This window comes from Oncorhynchus keta, chromosome 29 (assembly GCF_023373465.1).
Source record: "Oncorhynchus keta strain PuntledgeMale-10-30-2019 chromosome 29, Oket_V2, whole genome shotgun sequence".
Lineage (NCBI taxonomy): Eukaryota > Metazoa > Chordata > Actinopteri > Salmoniformes > Salmonidae > Oncorhynchus > Oncorhynchus keta.
The window spans coordinates 46,871,414-46,889,743 of record NC_068449.1 but is presented as its reverse complement, the minus strand read 5'-3'; the positions used below and the strand labels follow the sequence as shown (position 1 = coordinate 46,889,743).

The 18,330-nt window shown below is 41.4% G+C and overlaps 2 protein-coding genes across 2 annotated transcripts in view; both read left to right on the top strand.

The window, feature by feature from the left end:
• LOC118361940 (zinc finger protein 205-like) overlaps nt 1-18,330 on the top strand; it is a 52,055-nt gene that overhangs the window by 23,927 nt on the left and 9,798 nt on the right. The window lies entirely within an intron of this gene.
• Nucleotides 2,040-16,753, top strand: LOC118361917 (zinc finger and BTB domain-containing protein 20-like). The gene is made up of 6 exons (XM_035742147.2): nt 2,040-2,545; nt 2,946-3,076; nt 7,061-7,234; nt 9,419-9,580; nt 9,904-10,015; nt 15,383-16,753. Exons 1-6 carry the CDS (start codon nt 2,263-2,265, stop codon nt 16,339-16,341), a joined length of 1,821 nt encoding a protein of 606 aa, XP_035598040.2. The 5' UTR covers nt 2,040-2,262; the 3' UTR covers nt 16,342-16,753.

The window sequence follows — 18,330 nt, the reverse complement described above, 5'->3', positions numbered from 1 at the left end:
GAAGGCGGAGCAGTTGCCGTACCAGGCGGTGATACAGCCCGCCAGGATGCTCTCGATTGTGCATCTGTAGAAGTTTGTGAGTGCTTTTGGTGACAAGCCGAATTTCTTCAGCCTCCTGAGGTTGAAGAGGCGCTGCTGCGCCTTTTTCACGATGCTGTCTGTGTGAGTGGACCAATTCAGTTTGTCTGTGATGTGTATGCCGAGGAACTTAAAACTTGCTACCCTCTCCACTACTGTTCCATCGATGTGGATAGGGGGGTGTTCCCTCTGCTGTTTCCAGAAGTCCACAATCATCTCCTTAGTTTTGTTGACGTTGAGTGTGAGGTTATTTTCCTGACACCACACTCCAAGGGCCCTCACCACCTCCCTGTAGGCAGTCTCATCGTTGTTGGTAATCAAGCCTACCACTGTTGTGCCGTCCGCAAACTTGATGATTGAGTTGGAGGCGTGCGTGGCCACGCAGTCGTGGGTGAACAGGGAGTACAGGAGAGGGCTCAGAACTCAGAAGTGGACCCTTGCCTTTTGGCTGATCCATTTGTGGTTTCAGGGTGGGTGAAAACAGAGTTGGGTGCTGTGGAATCAGTGAGGGTAACCAGAAGTGGTCTTGTGATAATTGTTTGTGTTACTGCTGGTCAAAGAGAGAAGGCGCTCGCCGTTAAACGAATGGGGGCAGAAATGTGAATTGTTTCGCTCCCAAGAAAAGGGCACCATTGAAAGGAGTGATCACCGGGGTAGCAGTAAATGTAAAAGTTGACTAACTGAAGGGGAAGATTCCCGGTGTTTGTGATGCTCGTCATTTGGTGCGACACAGACAGGGTGGCGAGAGTGGGGAAACAGAAGAGTCATTGTCTGTTCTTTTGAATTTTTATGTTGAGTCTTTGCCAGACAAAGTGATGTTACATTAAGATGTTACAGATGTCAAGCTTATGGGCATGTGGCAGCAGTGTGTAGGAGGGAGGATCCTAGGTGTGAGAAGTGTGCAGAAGGACATGAGACAAAGGAATGTGTAGCATTGGGAAAAGTAGTGGTATGTGTGAATTGTAGTGATGCCTTTGGAGCTGGAGATCAGAAATCTCCCGTGCAAGAGACTCAGGTTGGGGTTTCCAGGGTTAGAGTAGTGCAAAATTTGTCTTATGCTGAGGCAGTGAAGAAAGTAGAGGAAGATTGGTCAAGGGGGAGGGATCCTGAGAGGAGTGGTGTGAGTAGTAGATTTGCACCAATACAGAGGGGTAGGCCAACAAGTGATATATGTTTCAGTAAGACTGGATTTTTAGCATTTATAGAAATGGTCATCAACTGTACTGCAGGGATGAAAACTGCAGAGAGATATTTGGGTGTGCAAGACTTGACATCAAAAGAGTTACAGGGTGTGTTAAGTGGTGGTGTCCCATGCTTTCAGGTTGTTGGCCTGAGGTATCACTAAATAGTTTTAAATAGTGGTGATCTTTTTTTCTTATTTTGTGTAGTGTTAGATGGTAGGGTATTTATTTAAGCAAAAGTATAAGGGTGTTGTACTTCAGTCTAGTAGGTGGCGGTAATGCAACATTTATTGGATGCCAACCGCCGTTAAACCTTAGTTAGTTAGGCCAATTAGGGATATATGTTTCAGTAAGATTTGATTTTTTTTAGCATGTATAACAATGGTTATCAACTGCAGGGATGGAACGTAAGCCGCAGAAAATTGAGGTTTTGGTGGCAGCTGCAGAGAGGTATTTGGGTGTGCGAGACTTGACATCAGAAGAGTTACAGGGTGTGTTAAGTGATGTCTCATCATTTCCGGTTGTTGGCATGAGGTAGGACTAAATATATTTAAATAGGGGAGTAGGGTGGTGTTATATTTATTACATATTTTGGTGAGTGTAAGGGTGAAAGGGTATTTATACATTTTTTTCAAGCAAAGTATAAGTGAGTTGTACTCCAGTCTAGTAGGTGGCGGTAATGCAACATATTTGGATGCCAACCGCCGTTAAACCTCATCGAAGAAGAACAGCGCGCATACGCTTTTCATTTAGGCACACCATTTGCGCTACGACGCTAACCAATAACATTTCTCTTCACTGTAAACGGAAGTGAACAGTGACCAAGAACAATTTCCACGTTAGCGTTTTTATTGTTGTTATTTAGACGTTTATTAACGCCATGGAACACAAAATATTATTATTTTAACTACACAGCATCACATACTTACGCCATGTAGTCTTTAATTCGCGTTGGAGACAGGACTTGGTTGATTGACGTTATAGGTAACGCTAGCTGCTAACAATGGCTAACTGTATGGTTTTTCACACGCAAATAGCATCCATCATGGAGGTGCTAGCGAATGCAGCCGTGGCAGAGATCTGTAAACTCGTAGATGACGACTATGCAGTGTTTCGTTTGGAAATTTCTGAAAGCCAGAAACAGAACAGGGCATTGCGCAGGAAATTACAGCTACAGGAACTGAAGGTGGCACGGGAGCGCGCCGACAGGACAATGCGAGAGCGCGTCCTCGCCAGTCGTCCCAGTAGTGGCAAGATCCTCGACCAATACAGAGGAATGGCAAAAGGTACTTTTTGCAGAAGGCGGAGGCTGTGCGGCCTGTTGCTGTTCAAATATACAGTAGCTCAGTGTCCGTTCCCCTCTGTGTCCAGATGTGTTACCCAGAATTCGGTCTTGGTCATGTGAAGGATAGTATGCAATAGTAAACTTAGCTATCTTGGGCAAAGACACAATTTCATATTCTAACCAGGTCTTGATTTACTGTATTTCCTATTTACTCAATGAAAACAATGTGATGCATGGAATATAATACACCAATCAATAAATAGAATATAAAGCAGTTATGAGAAGTGATACCTTATATTCTTGCCAATTCTAGACAGTGTCAACTGTCAATAGTGGGAATATACTGTTGAGCATAGACAGTCGCTAATCAAACCACCTCATCTCCTCAATCACTCTTTCAGGTGACGGACATCTCACTGGAGGCCAAATACATTTTGTGAAGCCAGTGGGACCCAATGCATGGCGAGATGACCAACCAATCACGGTTGATGAGGGGAGTGGAACCTCAACCCAGCACGTTATCATGATAGAGGTTAGTGTAATAGTGTTGCATTAAAAATTACAGTCGTTTTGTAAATCAAATGTGGCCTGTTTGTTTCAGAAAGGCTCCCCTCAGCTATTCACTTCAGATATCTGTCTTAGGGGAGCTTGAAAGACTTCCCTTCAACATTGTTATCCATGGTCCCTCGTTTTGTAGGTTACGAATTTGCTTAAAATTTACATTGATATATATATATATATATATATCAATCAAATGTATGTGTATCTGAGGTAATTTACTTATCCTATGCCGGTTTTCAACGTATTTGACGACCAAGAAGAAGCACAAAGCCGAAAAATGGAATGTTTATAATTTTCTTAAAGTACTGGCTGGCAGTGTTCAGTAAAATGGCTCCAGCGTAATCTAATATAAAGCACATCAAATGGACTGTAATTGAAAGGTTTTATCGTCCTGTAAGTCCTCAACTTGAGCAGGCACGCTAACAAGGCTGCTGAGTTGTAGTTCAAATGAGACTTTAATAACTTTCGCCGATGTGTCTTACTACTTACAGCCTGAATTGAAAATATATTACATTTAGATTTTGATCTCTACATAATACCCCATAATGTCAAAGTGGAATTTTGTTTGTAGGATATTTTAGTAATTAATACTAAATTAAAAGCTGAAATGTATTGAGTAAAGTTTTTGTTATGGCAAGCCTAAATAAGTTCAGGAGTACAAATGTGCTTAACAAGTTGCGTGGACATATTCCGTGTTCAATAATAGAGGTTAACATGGTTTTTGAATAACTAGCCCATTTCTGTTTCCCACACATAAAATTATCTTTAAGGTCCCTCAATCGAGCAGTGATTATCAAGCACATATTCAACCACAAAGACCAGGGAGGTTTTTCCATGCCTAACAAAGAAGTGCACCTTTGAGCATGGTGAAGTAATTAATTAGGCTTCAGATGGTGTATCAATACACCCAGTCACTGCAAAGATACAGACAACCTTCTTAACTCCGTTGCCCGAGAGGAAGGAAACTGGTCAGGGATTTCACCATCAGGCCAATTGTGATTTTTAAAACAGTTCAGAGTTTAATGGGTGTGAAAGGAGAAATCTGGGGATGAATCAACAACATTGTAGTTACTCCACAATACTAACGTAAATGACAGAGTTAAAAGAAGGAAGCCTGTACAGAATACAAATATAACAAAACATGCATCCTGTTTGCAGTAAGGCACCAACGCACAGTGCCTTCGGAAAGTATTCAGACCTCTTGACTTTTTCCACATACTGTTAGGTTACAGCTTTATTCAAAAATTGATTAAATTGTCCACCCCATCAATCTACACACAATACCCCATAATTACAAAGCAGAAACAGGATTTTAGCCATTTTTGCAAATTTATGTATATTTTTTAAACTGATCACATTTACTTAAGTATTGAGACCCTTTACTCAGTACTTTGAAGCACCTTTGGCAGTGATTACAGCCTTGAGTCTTCTTGGGTATGACGCTACAAGCTGTAGTGGAAAATGTCAAGGTGTCTATATACTTTCTGAAGGCTCTGTATATCTGCAAAGAAATTACCTTTATGTCCTGAATACAAAGCGTTATGTTTGGGGCAAACACTACACATCACTGAGTGTCGTTCTTCATATTTTCAAGCATGGTGGTGGCTGCATCATGATATGGGTATGCTTGTCATCGGCAAGGACAAGGGAGTTTTTTTAGGATAAAAAGTAGCGGTATAGAGCTAAGCACAGGCAAAATCCTAGTGGAAAACCTGGTTCAGTCTGCTTTCCAACAGACAATGGGAGACAAATTCAGCTTTCAGCAGGACAATAACTTAAAACACAAGGCCGAATATACATTGGAGTTGTTTAGCAAGATTACATTGAATGTTCCTGAGTGGCCTAGTTACAGTTTTGACTTAAATCATCTTGAAAATCTATGGCAAGACTTGAAAATGGCTGTCTACCAATGATCAACAACCAACTTGACAGCTTGAAGAATTTAAAAAAGAATAATGTGCAAATATTATACAGTACAATCGAGCTGTGCAAGGCTCTTAGACTTACCTAGAAAGACTCACAGCTGTAACCACTGCCAAAGGTGATTCTAACATGTTTTGACTCATGGGTGTGAATACCTATGCAAATTAGATATTTCTGTATTTCATTTTCAATAAATTTGCTAACATTTCTAAAAAATATGTTTTCACTTTGTCAACATGTTGTATTGTGTATAGATGGGTGAGGAAAAACAATCAATTTAATACATTTGAATTCAGGCTGTAACAACATGTGGAATGAGTCAAGAGGTATACATACAGTGGGGCAAAAAAGTATTTAGTCAGCCACCAATTGTGCAAGTTCTCCCACTTAAAAAGATGAGAGAGGCCTGTAATTTTCATCATAGGTACACTTTAACTATGACAGACAAAATGAGAAAAAAAATCCAGAAAATCCCATTGTAGGATTTGTAATGAATTTATTTGCAAATTATGGTGGAAAATAAGTATTTGGTCAATAACAAAAGTTTATCTCAATACTTTGTTATATACCCTTTGTTGGCAATGACAGGGGTCAAACGTTTTCTGTAACTCTTCACAAGGTTTTCACACACTGTTGCTGGTATTTTGGCCCATTCCTCCACGCAGATCTCCTCTAGAGCAGTGATGTTTTGGGGCTGTTGCTGGGCAACACAGACTTTCAACTCCCTCCAAAGATGTTCTATGGGGTTGAGATCTGGAGACTGGCTAGGCCACTCCAGTACTTTGAAATGCTTCCTACGAAGCCACTCCTTCGTTGCCCGGGCGGTGTGTTTGGGATCATTGTCATGCTGAAAGACCCAGCCACGTTTTGTATTAAATGCCCTTGTTGATTGAAGGAGGTTTTCACTCAAAATCTCACGATACATGGTCCCATTCATTCTTTCCTTTACACGGATCAGTCGTCCTGGTCCCTTTGCAGAAAAACAGCCCCAAAGCATGGTGTTTCCACCCCCATGCTTCACAGTAGGTATGGTGTTATTTGGATGCAACTCAGCATTCTTTGTCCTCCAAACACGACGAGTTGAGTTTTTACCAAAAAGTTATATTTTGGTTTCATCTGACCATATGACATTCTCCCAATCTTCTTCTGGATCATCCAAATGCTCTCTAGCAAACTTCAGACGGGCCTGGACATGTACTGGCTTAAGCAGGGGGACACGTCTGGCACTGCAGGATTTGAGTCCCTGGCGGCGTAGTGTGTTACTGATGATAGGCTTTGTTACTTGGTCCCAGCTCTCTGCAGGTCATTCACTAGGTCCCCCCGTGTGGTTCTGGGATTTTTGCTCACCGTTCTTGTGATCATTTTGACCCCACGGGGTGAGATCTTGCGTGGAGCCCCAGATTGAGGGAGATTATCAGTGGTCTTGTATGTCTTCCATTTCCTAATAATTGCTCCCACAGTTGATTTCTTCAAACCAAGCTGCTTACCTATTACAGATTCAGTCTTCCCAGCCTGGTGCAGGTCTACAATTTTGTTTCTGGTGTCCTTTGACAGCTCTTTGGTCTTGGCCATAGTGGAGTTTGGAGTGTGACTGTTTGAGGTTGTGGATAGGTGTCTTTTATACTGATAACAAGTTCAAACAGGTGCCATTAATACAGGTAACGAGTGGAGGACAGAGGAGCCTCTTAAAGAATAAGTTACAGGTCTGTGAGAGCCAGAAATCTTGCTTGTTTGTAGGTGACCAAATACTTATTTTCCACCATAATTTGCAAATAAATTCATAAAAAATCCTACAATGAGATTTTCTGGATTTTTTTCTTCTCATTTTGTCTGTCATAGTTGAAGTGTACCTATGATGAAAATTACAGGCCTCTCATCTTTTTAAGTGGGAGAACTTGCAACATTTTTGGCTGGCTAAATACTTTTTTTCCCCACTGTACTTTATGAAGACACTATCTTATTTGAACACGTTCTCATGAATTTGATGATATAAGCGTGAAGCCCATTAAAAAACACATACTTCTTGTGTCAGGATGCAGATGCTGCAGGTCCTGGGGTCAAGCTGGAGAGGTCTGAAGGAGAGGAGGACCCGCGGCACAGCAGAGACATCCAGACTGGAGCAGCGGCTGGAGTGGCGCCCCCTGTAGCCATGGAGGACACCACCACTGCCCCAGCGCAGCCCAGGAACCGATGCAGCATCACGGAGGTCAGTGGAACGCTGAACGCCGGCCTCAAGTCAGAGACAGACACCGAGACTTTAATGGGGCTCGGGAAACTGGGCTGTCCACCTGCTCCCCGCTCAGAGTATTTACTTTATGGTAGCCCAAGGACGGTTCTATCCCATCAGGACACAGGTGATGCGTTACAGGCTGGCAATGATCCGTCCTGTTCATATGCTACAGCGACAGAGATGATACCTGGTGACATGCCTGTGGGCTTAGATACACAGACTAATCCAATGAGAGGGGAAATGGACCGGTACAGTGGTAGTGTCTACTCTGAAGGGTCCCTAGATAAGAAAGGGGAGGTTATAGTCATAGATGAGGTGACTGTAAAAGTGGAGGGTGATGCACCTCTGACATGGAATGCAGACGAGACTCATTTAAGAGAAGGACACTCGCAAGGCAACACCAGTGGCTTCTTAGACTATAGTGAAAGCATAGAAAAAAATCTAAATGTCGTGACCCACTCCCCTTTACTCACTTTCAGGGATTGCGACCCAGTGTCCACGTCGATGGCACCTTCCGATTCACACGGTCGCGTCCTTTTTGATCAGGCATTGAACTCAAACAAAAGGGCTAGAGCTCAGGGAGGGGGCACCACATCCGGCAATAGTAAAGAGAAACGGTTCCTCTGCATGTTCTGTAACAAAGGCTTCAGCTGCCCCCAGAAGGTGGAGATTCACCAGAGGGTCCACACGGGGGAGAAACCCTTCAGCTGTACCCAGTGTCACATGCGCTTCGCCCAGGCTTGCACCCTGAAGAGGCACCAAAGGGTCCACACGGGGGAAAAACCCTACAGCTGTACCCAGTGTCACATGCGCTTCGCCCAGGCTGGTAACCTGAAGATGCACCTGAAGGTCCACACGGGAGAAAGGTCTTCTGACATGTAGATCAAATCCTGCATTAAAGACAAAGATTAATTGTCATTGTTGTCAGCATAAAAGATCCACAGATGCATTTGGAATACCGAGAGTAACAGATTTCAGTGTTGAATATTCCTGGGTAGAATATTGCATCTAGACATTGTGTGATATTTTAGCCTACAAATCTGTTACCGTATTGTGTTTGTACTTTGTAAGCTATATGGTGGTCACAAATGCCTATTTCATTACTTCCATTCAAAAGAAAATGAATGCAATTCGTCAAGTTCATGCAGATTTTTTGTTGAGACGTGTATGTGTGGTTTTCATATGGTGTATTTAACACTTGTTTGTTTAATAAACACAAAATGGGACTTTTCATTCTAACACTTTCATTGAGACTCTCTTCAGTATACATCACATCTGATCTCACCCTATTCTGCATAAACCCAACAGCACTTTATAACCAATATACTCTTACTAAATACACCTAAAGCTTGCCTCATAATATGAAGTAAAACGTTAATGTTTCAAACAGCATAATGCCTCCAGCTCACATTGGAAGTGGTGTGTGATGCACTGAATGGGAAGCTCGCTTCAATTACCAGTTGAGAATTTAAAACAGTAGCTATTTTTAATAGTGACTTCAAAACTGTTGAAACGCGTTCATGTGCGGTGCACTTTTGATGACTTATGTTGTCCCGCTAATTGCATTATGGAACGACAATTTGCACACTGCCTTGTGTACATTGCTGTGCTTATAATGTGAAGAAATAATAGTTTATCAACATTTTAAGGTAAACGTTCTGATCTGTTGTATCAGCCTCATTGCGATTGAATGTTTTTCTTATGTAGCCTAGGCCTACTGGTTGTATGAATTTGGGATCTTTCATCCCACAAGTGTCCCAAAGTCTGTTTGGAATAGGCTATTTCTTACTCGCACAGAACGACAAGCTGACCAATAGAACAGGTACACTTTTCTACTGTGGGGTGTAGTCTTGACATAGGCTAGTGATTCTGCTGTTGGTTACTCATCTTGTTGGCTGAAAGAAAAGTACATGTGGACAGTTATTCTAACATCTTCAAAGTGCGCATCGGAATTCGGTAAGAAGGACGTTCTATTGAGATGAATTACCATAGTCTAAATGTGATTTCTGTCATTCTGAGCACCGTGGGTGGACCGGCCTAATCAGGTTACGCACCCAATGCATATGGGTCTGGTACATTTCTCAAATGTCACATAAATGAAAATGCTTCCAGAAATGTCCTGTGTGTATGTAACCTGAGAGTATCACCTGTCTCTTCCAGGAGGAGGGTCCAGAGATGGTGCTGGTGAAGGAGGAGGGGTGTGAGGAGAGTCTGGGGAACCCTGAGGGAACAATGGTCATGGAGGACAACCAGACTACACCTTCTCCTGAACCCACAGAGGAATCAGCTGAGCAGCACAGGACCACTTACAGTCTCACTGAGGTGAGCCCAATGTAAACTAGAGTCTGAATTGTATTAGGTCAGGGCCGGAATCCACAAAGCTTCTCAGTGTGAGTGCTAATCTGCATCAGTTTTGCCTTTTTGGGTCATAATGAATAAGATTATATGTACAGATCCTAGATCTGCACTTTTTGTCTTAAGTGTGGGACCATGTCTTTTGAATTATCAAATCATTAAAGACCGTCAAGTAATCAAATCAACTAACATTTTTGCATAGTACTCATAGCAGTCCCTCATTTCCCAATCAGAAGATGCTCATATCAGATTTCTTGATCCAACACAATGTTTTTCTGTACCTCTTACAGTCAGTAGACATGGAGGATGGGAAGCCTGATCTGATGCTGGTCAAAGAGGAGACAACAGAAGATGGACCAGAGAGCACTGACCTGCTGAGTGGACTAAAGATGGGGGAGCAAGGTAAGGGTGAAATACATATTTGTATTTTTTAAATTTTATTTTACCTTTATTTAACTAGGCAAGTCAGTTAAGAACAAATTCTTATTTTCAATGACGGCCTAGGAACAGTGGGTTAACTGCCTCTTAATAGCTCTTCAATGGGAATAGTGATGCTTCTGGCTATTAGGTCGTTTCACCAATTAGGTGGCTTTTGAGTAGTAAAAGCTCTTGGTGTAAAAAATAATGAGCACATATTCAATTAAATAAAAAACACTTTGTCCCCATCAAGAGGTTAACCCTTGTGTAGTCTTAACATTCTGTATACTCCCCTTGTCCTAAGGGTAAAAAATTACCCGCCTTCACTAAACCCCTAAAATAAAGCATCTTTATTGAATTTTAAACCCCAAATCTATTTTGCATGAAGAAACAACCTGTCTTTCATCACAAACTTTGTGAATATCTGAGTTATCCCTGTTGACAATGCAGAAAGACTGCATTTAATCAGTGGACACAACTCGTTTTTATTACAACACACCTGTCATACTTGTTTTCTTTACTAAAGTAGAGGTTTATTATTATTATTGCTAAAGTTACTGCATAGGTGTAAACATGCATACAAGAGATAGCACTTGTATAGCCTAAGAAAGTAGCAGAAATGTGCAGAAAGTAGTTTTGAATGCATTTTATTGAAGGGCAACAATACATCTTGAACCTTTTTGGCAACATAGTGATATATTCTTATATACTGTACAATGAGGAATTCAACTACAAAATACTAGTCTTCTCCCATTTTTTAACTATTGCCCCCACCCACAAGGTGTATAAACAACAACAATAAATAAGAATAAAATAAGATAATAGATACAAAAACGTGAAGAACATAAATCAATCAACTCTAATTATCACATGTAGGACAGTATGCAAGTGTGTGTGCATGGACTTTGCAGATGTATTTCTCACATGTGCAGCACATAGTATTTGTTTTACAGTCCTTCTTTGGGTGGCAGAATTGGCATCTCCTCCTCTTGCCTGCCTCAGCTGCAGCCTCTGGTGGATCAGGACAAGATTCAGCCCCATGAACAGCTTTCACAAGCGCAGCAGAGGCTGGTGTGTGGGGACGCGCTCCCTTCTTTGAATGTGTGGGGTTACAAGTGCCTTTTCCAGCTGCTCCCTCCTCTTGTTCTGCTTATTAGGCATCCAGATAGGGTTGATCTTGCTCCATATCACAAAGGCATTGTATGAGGACACATCAATGATATTATGGAAGATGACCAGGAGTCAGCGGGCAGTCATCCTCCTGCAGCTTTAAGTTCTAATCACCTTGTCCAGGTTGTCCACGCCTCCTTTGTGGTGGTTGTAGTCCAGTATGATGGCTGGTTCTTGTCCTCACGATTACTGATCTCAGCTGTTTTGTGCAGTGTGCTCAGGAGGACCACATTCTTGTTCCTATTTGGGAGATAAGAAACTAGAGTGGTGATGGGGGTGAAGGCAAACTTTGACGAGAAGGCCTCTCTCCCCCTTGTTGTGAGGATTGCAGGGGTGGAGCTCAGGCTTGTTCTTTCTAACTGTGCCAACCATGGTGATCTTCCTCTTCAGGAGCTGCTGGCTGAGTTCAATAAGTAGCACACATAATCTCAATTTCTCATTGTGTGTGTCTTTGTGATTTTTCTGGTGTGTAAATGGTTTTATAACTTGCCAGGTCAAAAATTATCCTAAGACAATCTTTGTACCCTAGTGGTGTACAGCTTTCATGGAAATATGAACAAAGGCAATGTTTCACTTTTTCTAATGTTGGGGTCAATCTAGGAAAAGTAATACAATTTCAAGTTGAAAAAATATAATTTAGGGGATTTTCTCTGCAATTAAGACGAGGGTTAAATAAAATAAAAAAGGCTATTAAGTGCCAAATACAGTAACAGGGTTGATAAATTCATCTTAAATCAGCCATGAATCCCCTGACAGGGAATGGTTGCCTAAAATCAGACAGTTACCATGGTTACTCCATGGATATAAGTCTTAAAGAAATAGTCTCTACAGGGCAGAATGTTGAATCAAATTATATTTACACTTTACCGGTTGTTCATGCTGCTGGTCCTTTTGGGAGTAGGAGGTGGAGATAAGGTATCCAAAAGGAAGTGTTATTTACCCAACTTTTTGTGGTGCCGGTAGGTTCTGTCGCTTGTATTTTCAATCAGTTTAACACATTGCACGTGATGCACAATATGTAGACAATAGCCAAATGTAGTCGAACGAAGCACGTTTTATCGCAATCAGCTGGTAGTGTTTGCCGTTAGGTTAGGCGCTGGCACATTGTGCAAGTGTTTGTCACCTGCAAATTGCATCAGTATTGAAAATAAAAAAACGGAAATACAAACAATATACATTCCTACCTGCAAAAGGACCAACCACACAGACAACCGGTAAAGTATAATTTTATTCAGCTTTATGGCTTGTAGAGGTCTTGAGAGGAAACTTTCCTGATCCAAATTCTCATTTCTTCCCGATGTGGTTCTTCAACCTAGGGTAATGGACGCTTGTTGTGTACAGCAGGAAGGGGAAATTAAATGCAAGCTTTTAAAAAAAAATTTAAAAAAGTCTAGAAATGTTTTTTGTCTATCTATAGGTGTTAGGAGAAATATACATTCTCATGGTTCATAAGCTGAACTTCAATTATAATTCTCGGTCTGTGACCCAGAAGTTGTAAGGTTCTGGTTGAAATGAAACAGATAGAGACCAGTCCACAATAGTCAGTTACGTTTATTCTCGAGAGCTCTGGTCATAATCCCATGTACATTCACATATAGCGTTATAGCGTCCTAAATGTCCCTCCTCCTCTCTGACAATGACAAAGCTGCTTTTCAATTCCATTCCAACACATACATATTGCTTATCATATGCTACCACATGTTACACAATCTACTGCAAACCCAACGTTTTCTCCCCTCCCTGGATGGGGACCAGACATCTCTCCTGTTGTTAGTTTCACTGTGGTCACAAGTTGTCTGTCCACAAGTTGTCACTTATTCTTTGGCTTTGTACAAACATTCTTCATCAGACAGGATAGAATTCAATTAGTTACAGTTCTACGTTAAATGTATACATCATTTAGTCATTATTCATAAAAATCCCATAACAATGGGTAACAGGGTTTACATGCTATGCTCGACCCGCTCAGAGTAGGAAGAGAATAACCAGCTCACCTGATTTTACACTATGATTTCACGACGAGATGTTCAATGTCTTTTGAAAATAATATTTATTTACGTTAAAATTAAGGTAAAAATCACATGAAACAAATAATAATATTCAGTAATTACTTTGTCAAAGCAAAACAATAACTAGGGCTTAATGAGGGTGAAAACTTATAGAAATGTGGGTTAAAATGTACAAAGGGAAATGTCAAAATGCTGAATTTTGACACAGGCTATAAATGTCTTTATTCATATAAGCAAATCCTATTTTTTTTGTGCTCTATGTCAAAGGGCACTTTAATATTGGTGAATAATTTCTATCTAAAAGATCAATGAGATGCATTTTTTTTTTTAATTACTGTGTGATGACCCTTATTCATTCCATAAGATGAAATTAATCAAATGTACACTACTGGTGAAAAGTTTTTGAACACTTACTCATTTGGCGGCAGGGTAGCCTAGTGGTTAGAGAGTTGAACTAGTAACCGGAAGGTTGCAAGTTCAAATCCCTGAGCTGACAAGGTACAAATCTGTTGTTCTGCCCCTGAACAGGCAGTTAACCCACTGTTCCTAGGCCGTCATTGAAAATAAGAATTTTTCCTTAACTGACTTGCCTGGTAAAATAAAAATAAAAATTCCAGGGTTTTTCTTAATTTTTACAATTTTCTACATTGTAGAATAATAGTGAAGACATCAACTATGAAATAACACCTATGGAATCATGTAGTAACCAAAAAAGTGTTAAACAAATCCAAATATATTTGAGATTTGAGATTATTCAAATAGCTACCCTTTGCCTTGATGACTGCTTTGCACACTCTTGGAATTCTCTCAACCAGCTTCGAGGTAGTCACCTGGAATGCATTTCAATTAACAGGTGTGCCTTGTTAAAAGTTAATTTGTGGAATTTCTTTCCTTCATGCGTTTGAGCCAATCAGTTGTGTTGTGACACGGTAGGGGGGGTATACAGCAGATAGCCCTATTTGGTTAAAGACCAAGTCCATATTATGGCACGAACAGTTCAAATAAGCAAAGAGAAACGACAGTCCATCATTACTTTAAGACAAAGGTCAGTCAATCATTTCAAGAACTTTTAAAGTTTCTTCAAGTGCAGTCGCAAAAACCATTGAGCTATGATGAAACTGGCTTTCATGAGGACCGCCACAGGAATAGAAGACCCAGAGTCTCCTCTGCAGCAGAGGATAAGTTCATTAGAGTTATCAGCCTCAGAAATTGCAGCCCAAATAAATGCTTCAGAGTTCAAGTAACAGACACATCTCAACATCAACTGTTCAGAGGAGACTGCATGAATCAGGCCTTCATTGTCGTATTGCTGTATAGAAACATCTACTAAAGGACACCAATAAGAAGAAAAGACTTGCTTGGGCCAAGGAACACGAGCAATGGACATTAGACCTGTGGAAATCTTTGCTTTGGTCTGATGAGTCAAAATGTTTGATTTTTAGTTCCAACCGCTGTATCTTTCTGTGGAACGCAGAGTAGGTGAACGCATGATCTCAGCATGTGTGGTTCTCAGCATGGAGGAGGAGGTGTGATGGTGCTTTGCTGGTGACACTGTGATTTGTTTAGAATTCAAGGCACACTTAACCAGCATGGGTACCAAAGCATTCTGCAGCAATACGCCATCCCATCTGGTTTGCGCTTAGTGGGACTATCATTTGTTTTTCAACAGGACAATGACCCAAAACACATCTCCAGGCTGTATAAGGGTTATTTAACCAAGATGGAGAGTGATTGAGTGCTGCATCAGATGACCTGACCTCCACAATCACCCACCTCAACCCAATTGAGATGGTTTGGGATGAGTTGTACCACAGAGTGAAGGAGAAGCAGCCAACAAGTGCTCAGCATATGTGGGAACTCCTTCAAGACTGTTGGAAAAGCATTCCAAGTGAATCTGGTTGAGGGACTGCCAAGAGTGTGCAATGCTGTCATTAAGGCAAAGGGTGGCTATTGAAATATATTTTGATTTGTTAAACACTTTTTTGTTTACTACATGATTCCATATTTCATAGTTTTGATGTCTTCACTATTATTCTACAATGTAGAAAATAGTTTTTAAAAAACACACATTACAATGTATGAACTTGACCAGGTAATTTACTTTTTTTTCTTCTCCATATGTAGAGTTTTCTCTGCCATGTTTAGAAGTCTATTTTGTAACCCCTTCCTGCAGGTGATTGGCTGGAGGATAACAGAGGAGACTGGGCGGCCATCTTGGATTCCCAGACCCAGACGGGTGCAGCCAAGGGCCCGGGGGATGACATCACTGAGCAGGCCAGGACCAGAGATGACATAGTGGAGGTCAGTGGATGGGACAGCATCCTCAACTCTGGTCTGGGGAACAACACTGTTAACCAGAAACAGAGAGTTCAACACAAAACAACTGAACCTAGTCTCCATGACAACAGACTGATTGAGACAAGGGTGAGGCGTAGACTTGGTCTGCGGGGACAGGGAGGTGTCCGTATGCGGCGGGAGAGAACAGACACAGACTCTAGCGATGCTCCATCCTGCTCCTATAGTCGTGATTCAGAGACATTGGTGGCTCCTCAGGTTAACCCCCTAACAGGTGCTGCCTTCAGCCTGCCTTCTATAGGATCTATCAACTGGAATATGGACCCTGCGACAACACAGACACTCCCTGGCCTTCATGCTCCTCACACTCTCCTAATGTTAAACCAGAACTCAGACAATGCCAGTGCCTCAACACTAAATGGCTATACAAGCCCATTGACAAATGAGAGTAGTAGAGATGGAATCAGTAAAGGTGGCAGCGCCAAAGAGAAGCGATTCCCGTGTTCGTTCTGTGGGAAAGCCTTCAGTTTCCCTAAACAGGTGGAGATCCACCAGAGGATGCACACGGGGGAGAAACCATTCGGCTGCCACCTATGCCGGGCCAATTTCTCCCACTCGTCCAGCCTGAAGAGGCACCAGAGGGTCCACACAGGGGAGAAACCCTACAATTGTCCCCAGTGTGAGAAGAGGTTCTCCCACCAGCACCAGCTGAAGATGCACCTGAAGATCCACACGGGAGAGAGGCCATTCGCCTGTACGCATTGTGGGAAGAGGTTCTCAGAGAGAAGCTACCTGAGGATACACCAGCAGAAAATGCACACGGCTCATGTAATGTAGAACTAGTTAATTTGTTTGTCATCAATTTAGTTGGTTTTGGATGTATAGGGAACTTCAACTGGATGAAGTGAACCGGGGAAAGAATTAGTATGAGGCAAAGTAGATATGGTGATGGTTGGTGTGATAAAATGCTTCACTGATTAAGAGTGATAAGTATGTCCCTTTTTAAGTTTATGCTGTTGTTTATAGTGACATGAGGATAGTGCCTTAATTCATGTTTACTTGATATAAAGTAGTAAAGATGTGTGTAATGTTGAATTTTATCCAAAGTATTCTAAAATTAATTTCATCAAAGCGAGGGTGAAGTGTTAGCATAGTGAGAACAGTTATTCTACGTGTCACGTATCGTTTTGTGCAATAAATGTACTCAAAGTTGTGAGTGTTGTTGAAATTAAATACAAAATTGACTCTGTGCTGACTTGGTTATTTTTGTATCATTGCAGGGACTGAGTTTCCCTTATCTCAGTCGAACCAAAACATATGGACATTTTTTTAATAAACTCCAATATTGTTGGGTACTTGAATCAGTGTTAGAGATGGGCTTGACTGGTGAACATTTTATAATGTCATGTTTCTTATATAAACCTTTATGTATTTCTGTTCAATTTGGGCAATTCCACTTCAAGATGTTACAAAACAAAAAACACTGATTTCAAAGTTGAACAAACACACAACTATGCATAAGGACTAATTTGAACAATTTCCACAGAATATTTTACAGAAACACAACTGTTTGGTAACAATTTCAGAAGGGCGGACTGACCAAATTTCAACAAGTTTTCCACATCCACGGACATCCGGTTTCGCTTGGTGCTCACTGGGTGAGGATGCTTGTAACAGTAAATGGAAAGAGGGTATGTAGTAGGAGACAGGAGAGGAGAGGGTGGGTTGGTCCAGACTGTTTTCACAGTCTTGCTTTGACCACCAGATGACAGAAAAAATAAACAGTATGCCAGTGGATGGAAGAAAAGTAGCAAGAGACCTAACTGTAGTGTGTGACTACTGTGATTTCCAATTATAGCCAATTTAATTGCAGTTAATCCATTACCATTTTTGAAACACAATTACAAGTCTAAATCCTGTAATTCATAAACTTGATATCAGTAAAAACACAAACTAATGGTAGGTCTACTTTTACTTGTAACTTCTGTGAACTTTCATTATCCTTCCTTCTCATGAGGGAAAGAAATGAGAAAATCCAAAGATATGTGGGGTTTTGCAAACGGAATTACAAGGCAAGGTTTCTTAAACGTACAGAAAAAGTTATCCAAAACAAAATATAAGTGTTGAAGTTATTTAGCAGGGGTCTTCAGCATGATTGTGGTTTGATGTATTTCTAAAACCCGAATACTTTTTTTCTGGTAGATATTGTTGTCTAAGACCCTATATCCATCTGTTTGACCAGAAATCAAAGCCTCTGCTCATTGACATTTTTTAACGATGGACAGTTTTTGAAAAATGCATATATGCCTTAATTTAAAATATATATATTCTCAGCATTCATTTGACACTCAATTTGACATGCTCTTATGAATGTCACGTCAGTGCTCATGGGTCTTTTTACATTGGAATGCCCATTTGTGTCTGCAGTCTGTTGTTGCTGGTGGGAGAGACTGGACCTATGAAGTGTCTGGTCACAAACCCTGACCCCAGATCAGGACGCTGGATCAGGAGCCATTGCTTTTCCTTTCCGAGTCGGAACCAGGACCCAACCGCAAGGGACAGAGACTCCACCACTACATAGAACACAACCAGTGGACAGGTGGACTGAACAACCTCAGGCCTGGTGGTCATCAGAGAGACAGAGGCTCCAGTCAGGGATCCAGTCTGCAGTCCAGACCCTTCTCTTCACAGTCTCAGTGCAGGGATGGAGCAGGGCCTGGAGCTGATAGAGATAGGAACAGGAGGGTCTTTGATACAAACACCACAGTAACCATGATGAACAGAGCAGGTCAACCTGGGCTTCAGCCTTCACAGAGAGTGGTGGGA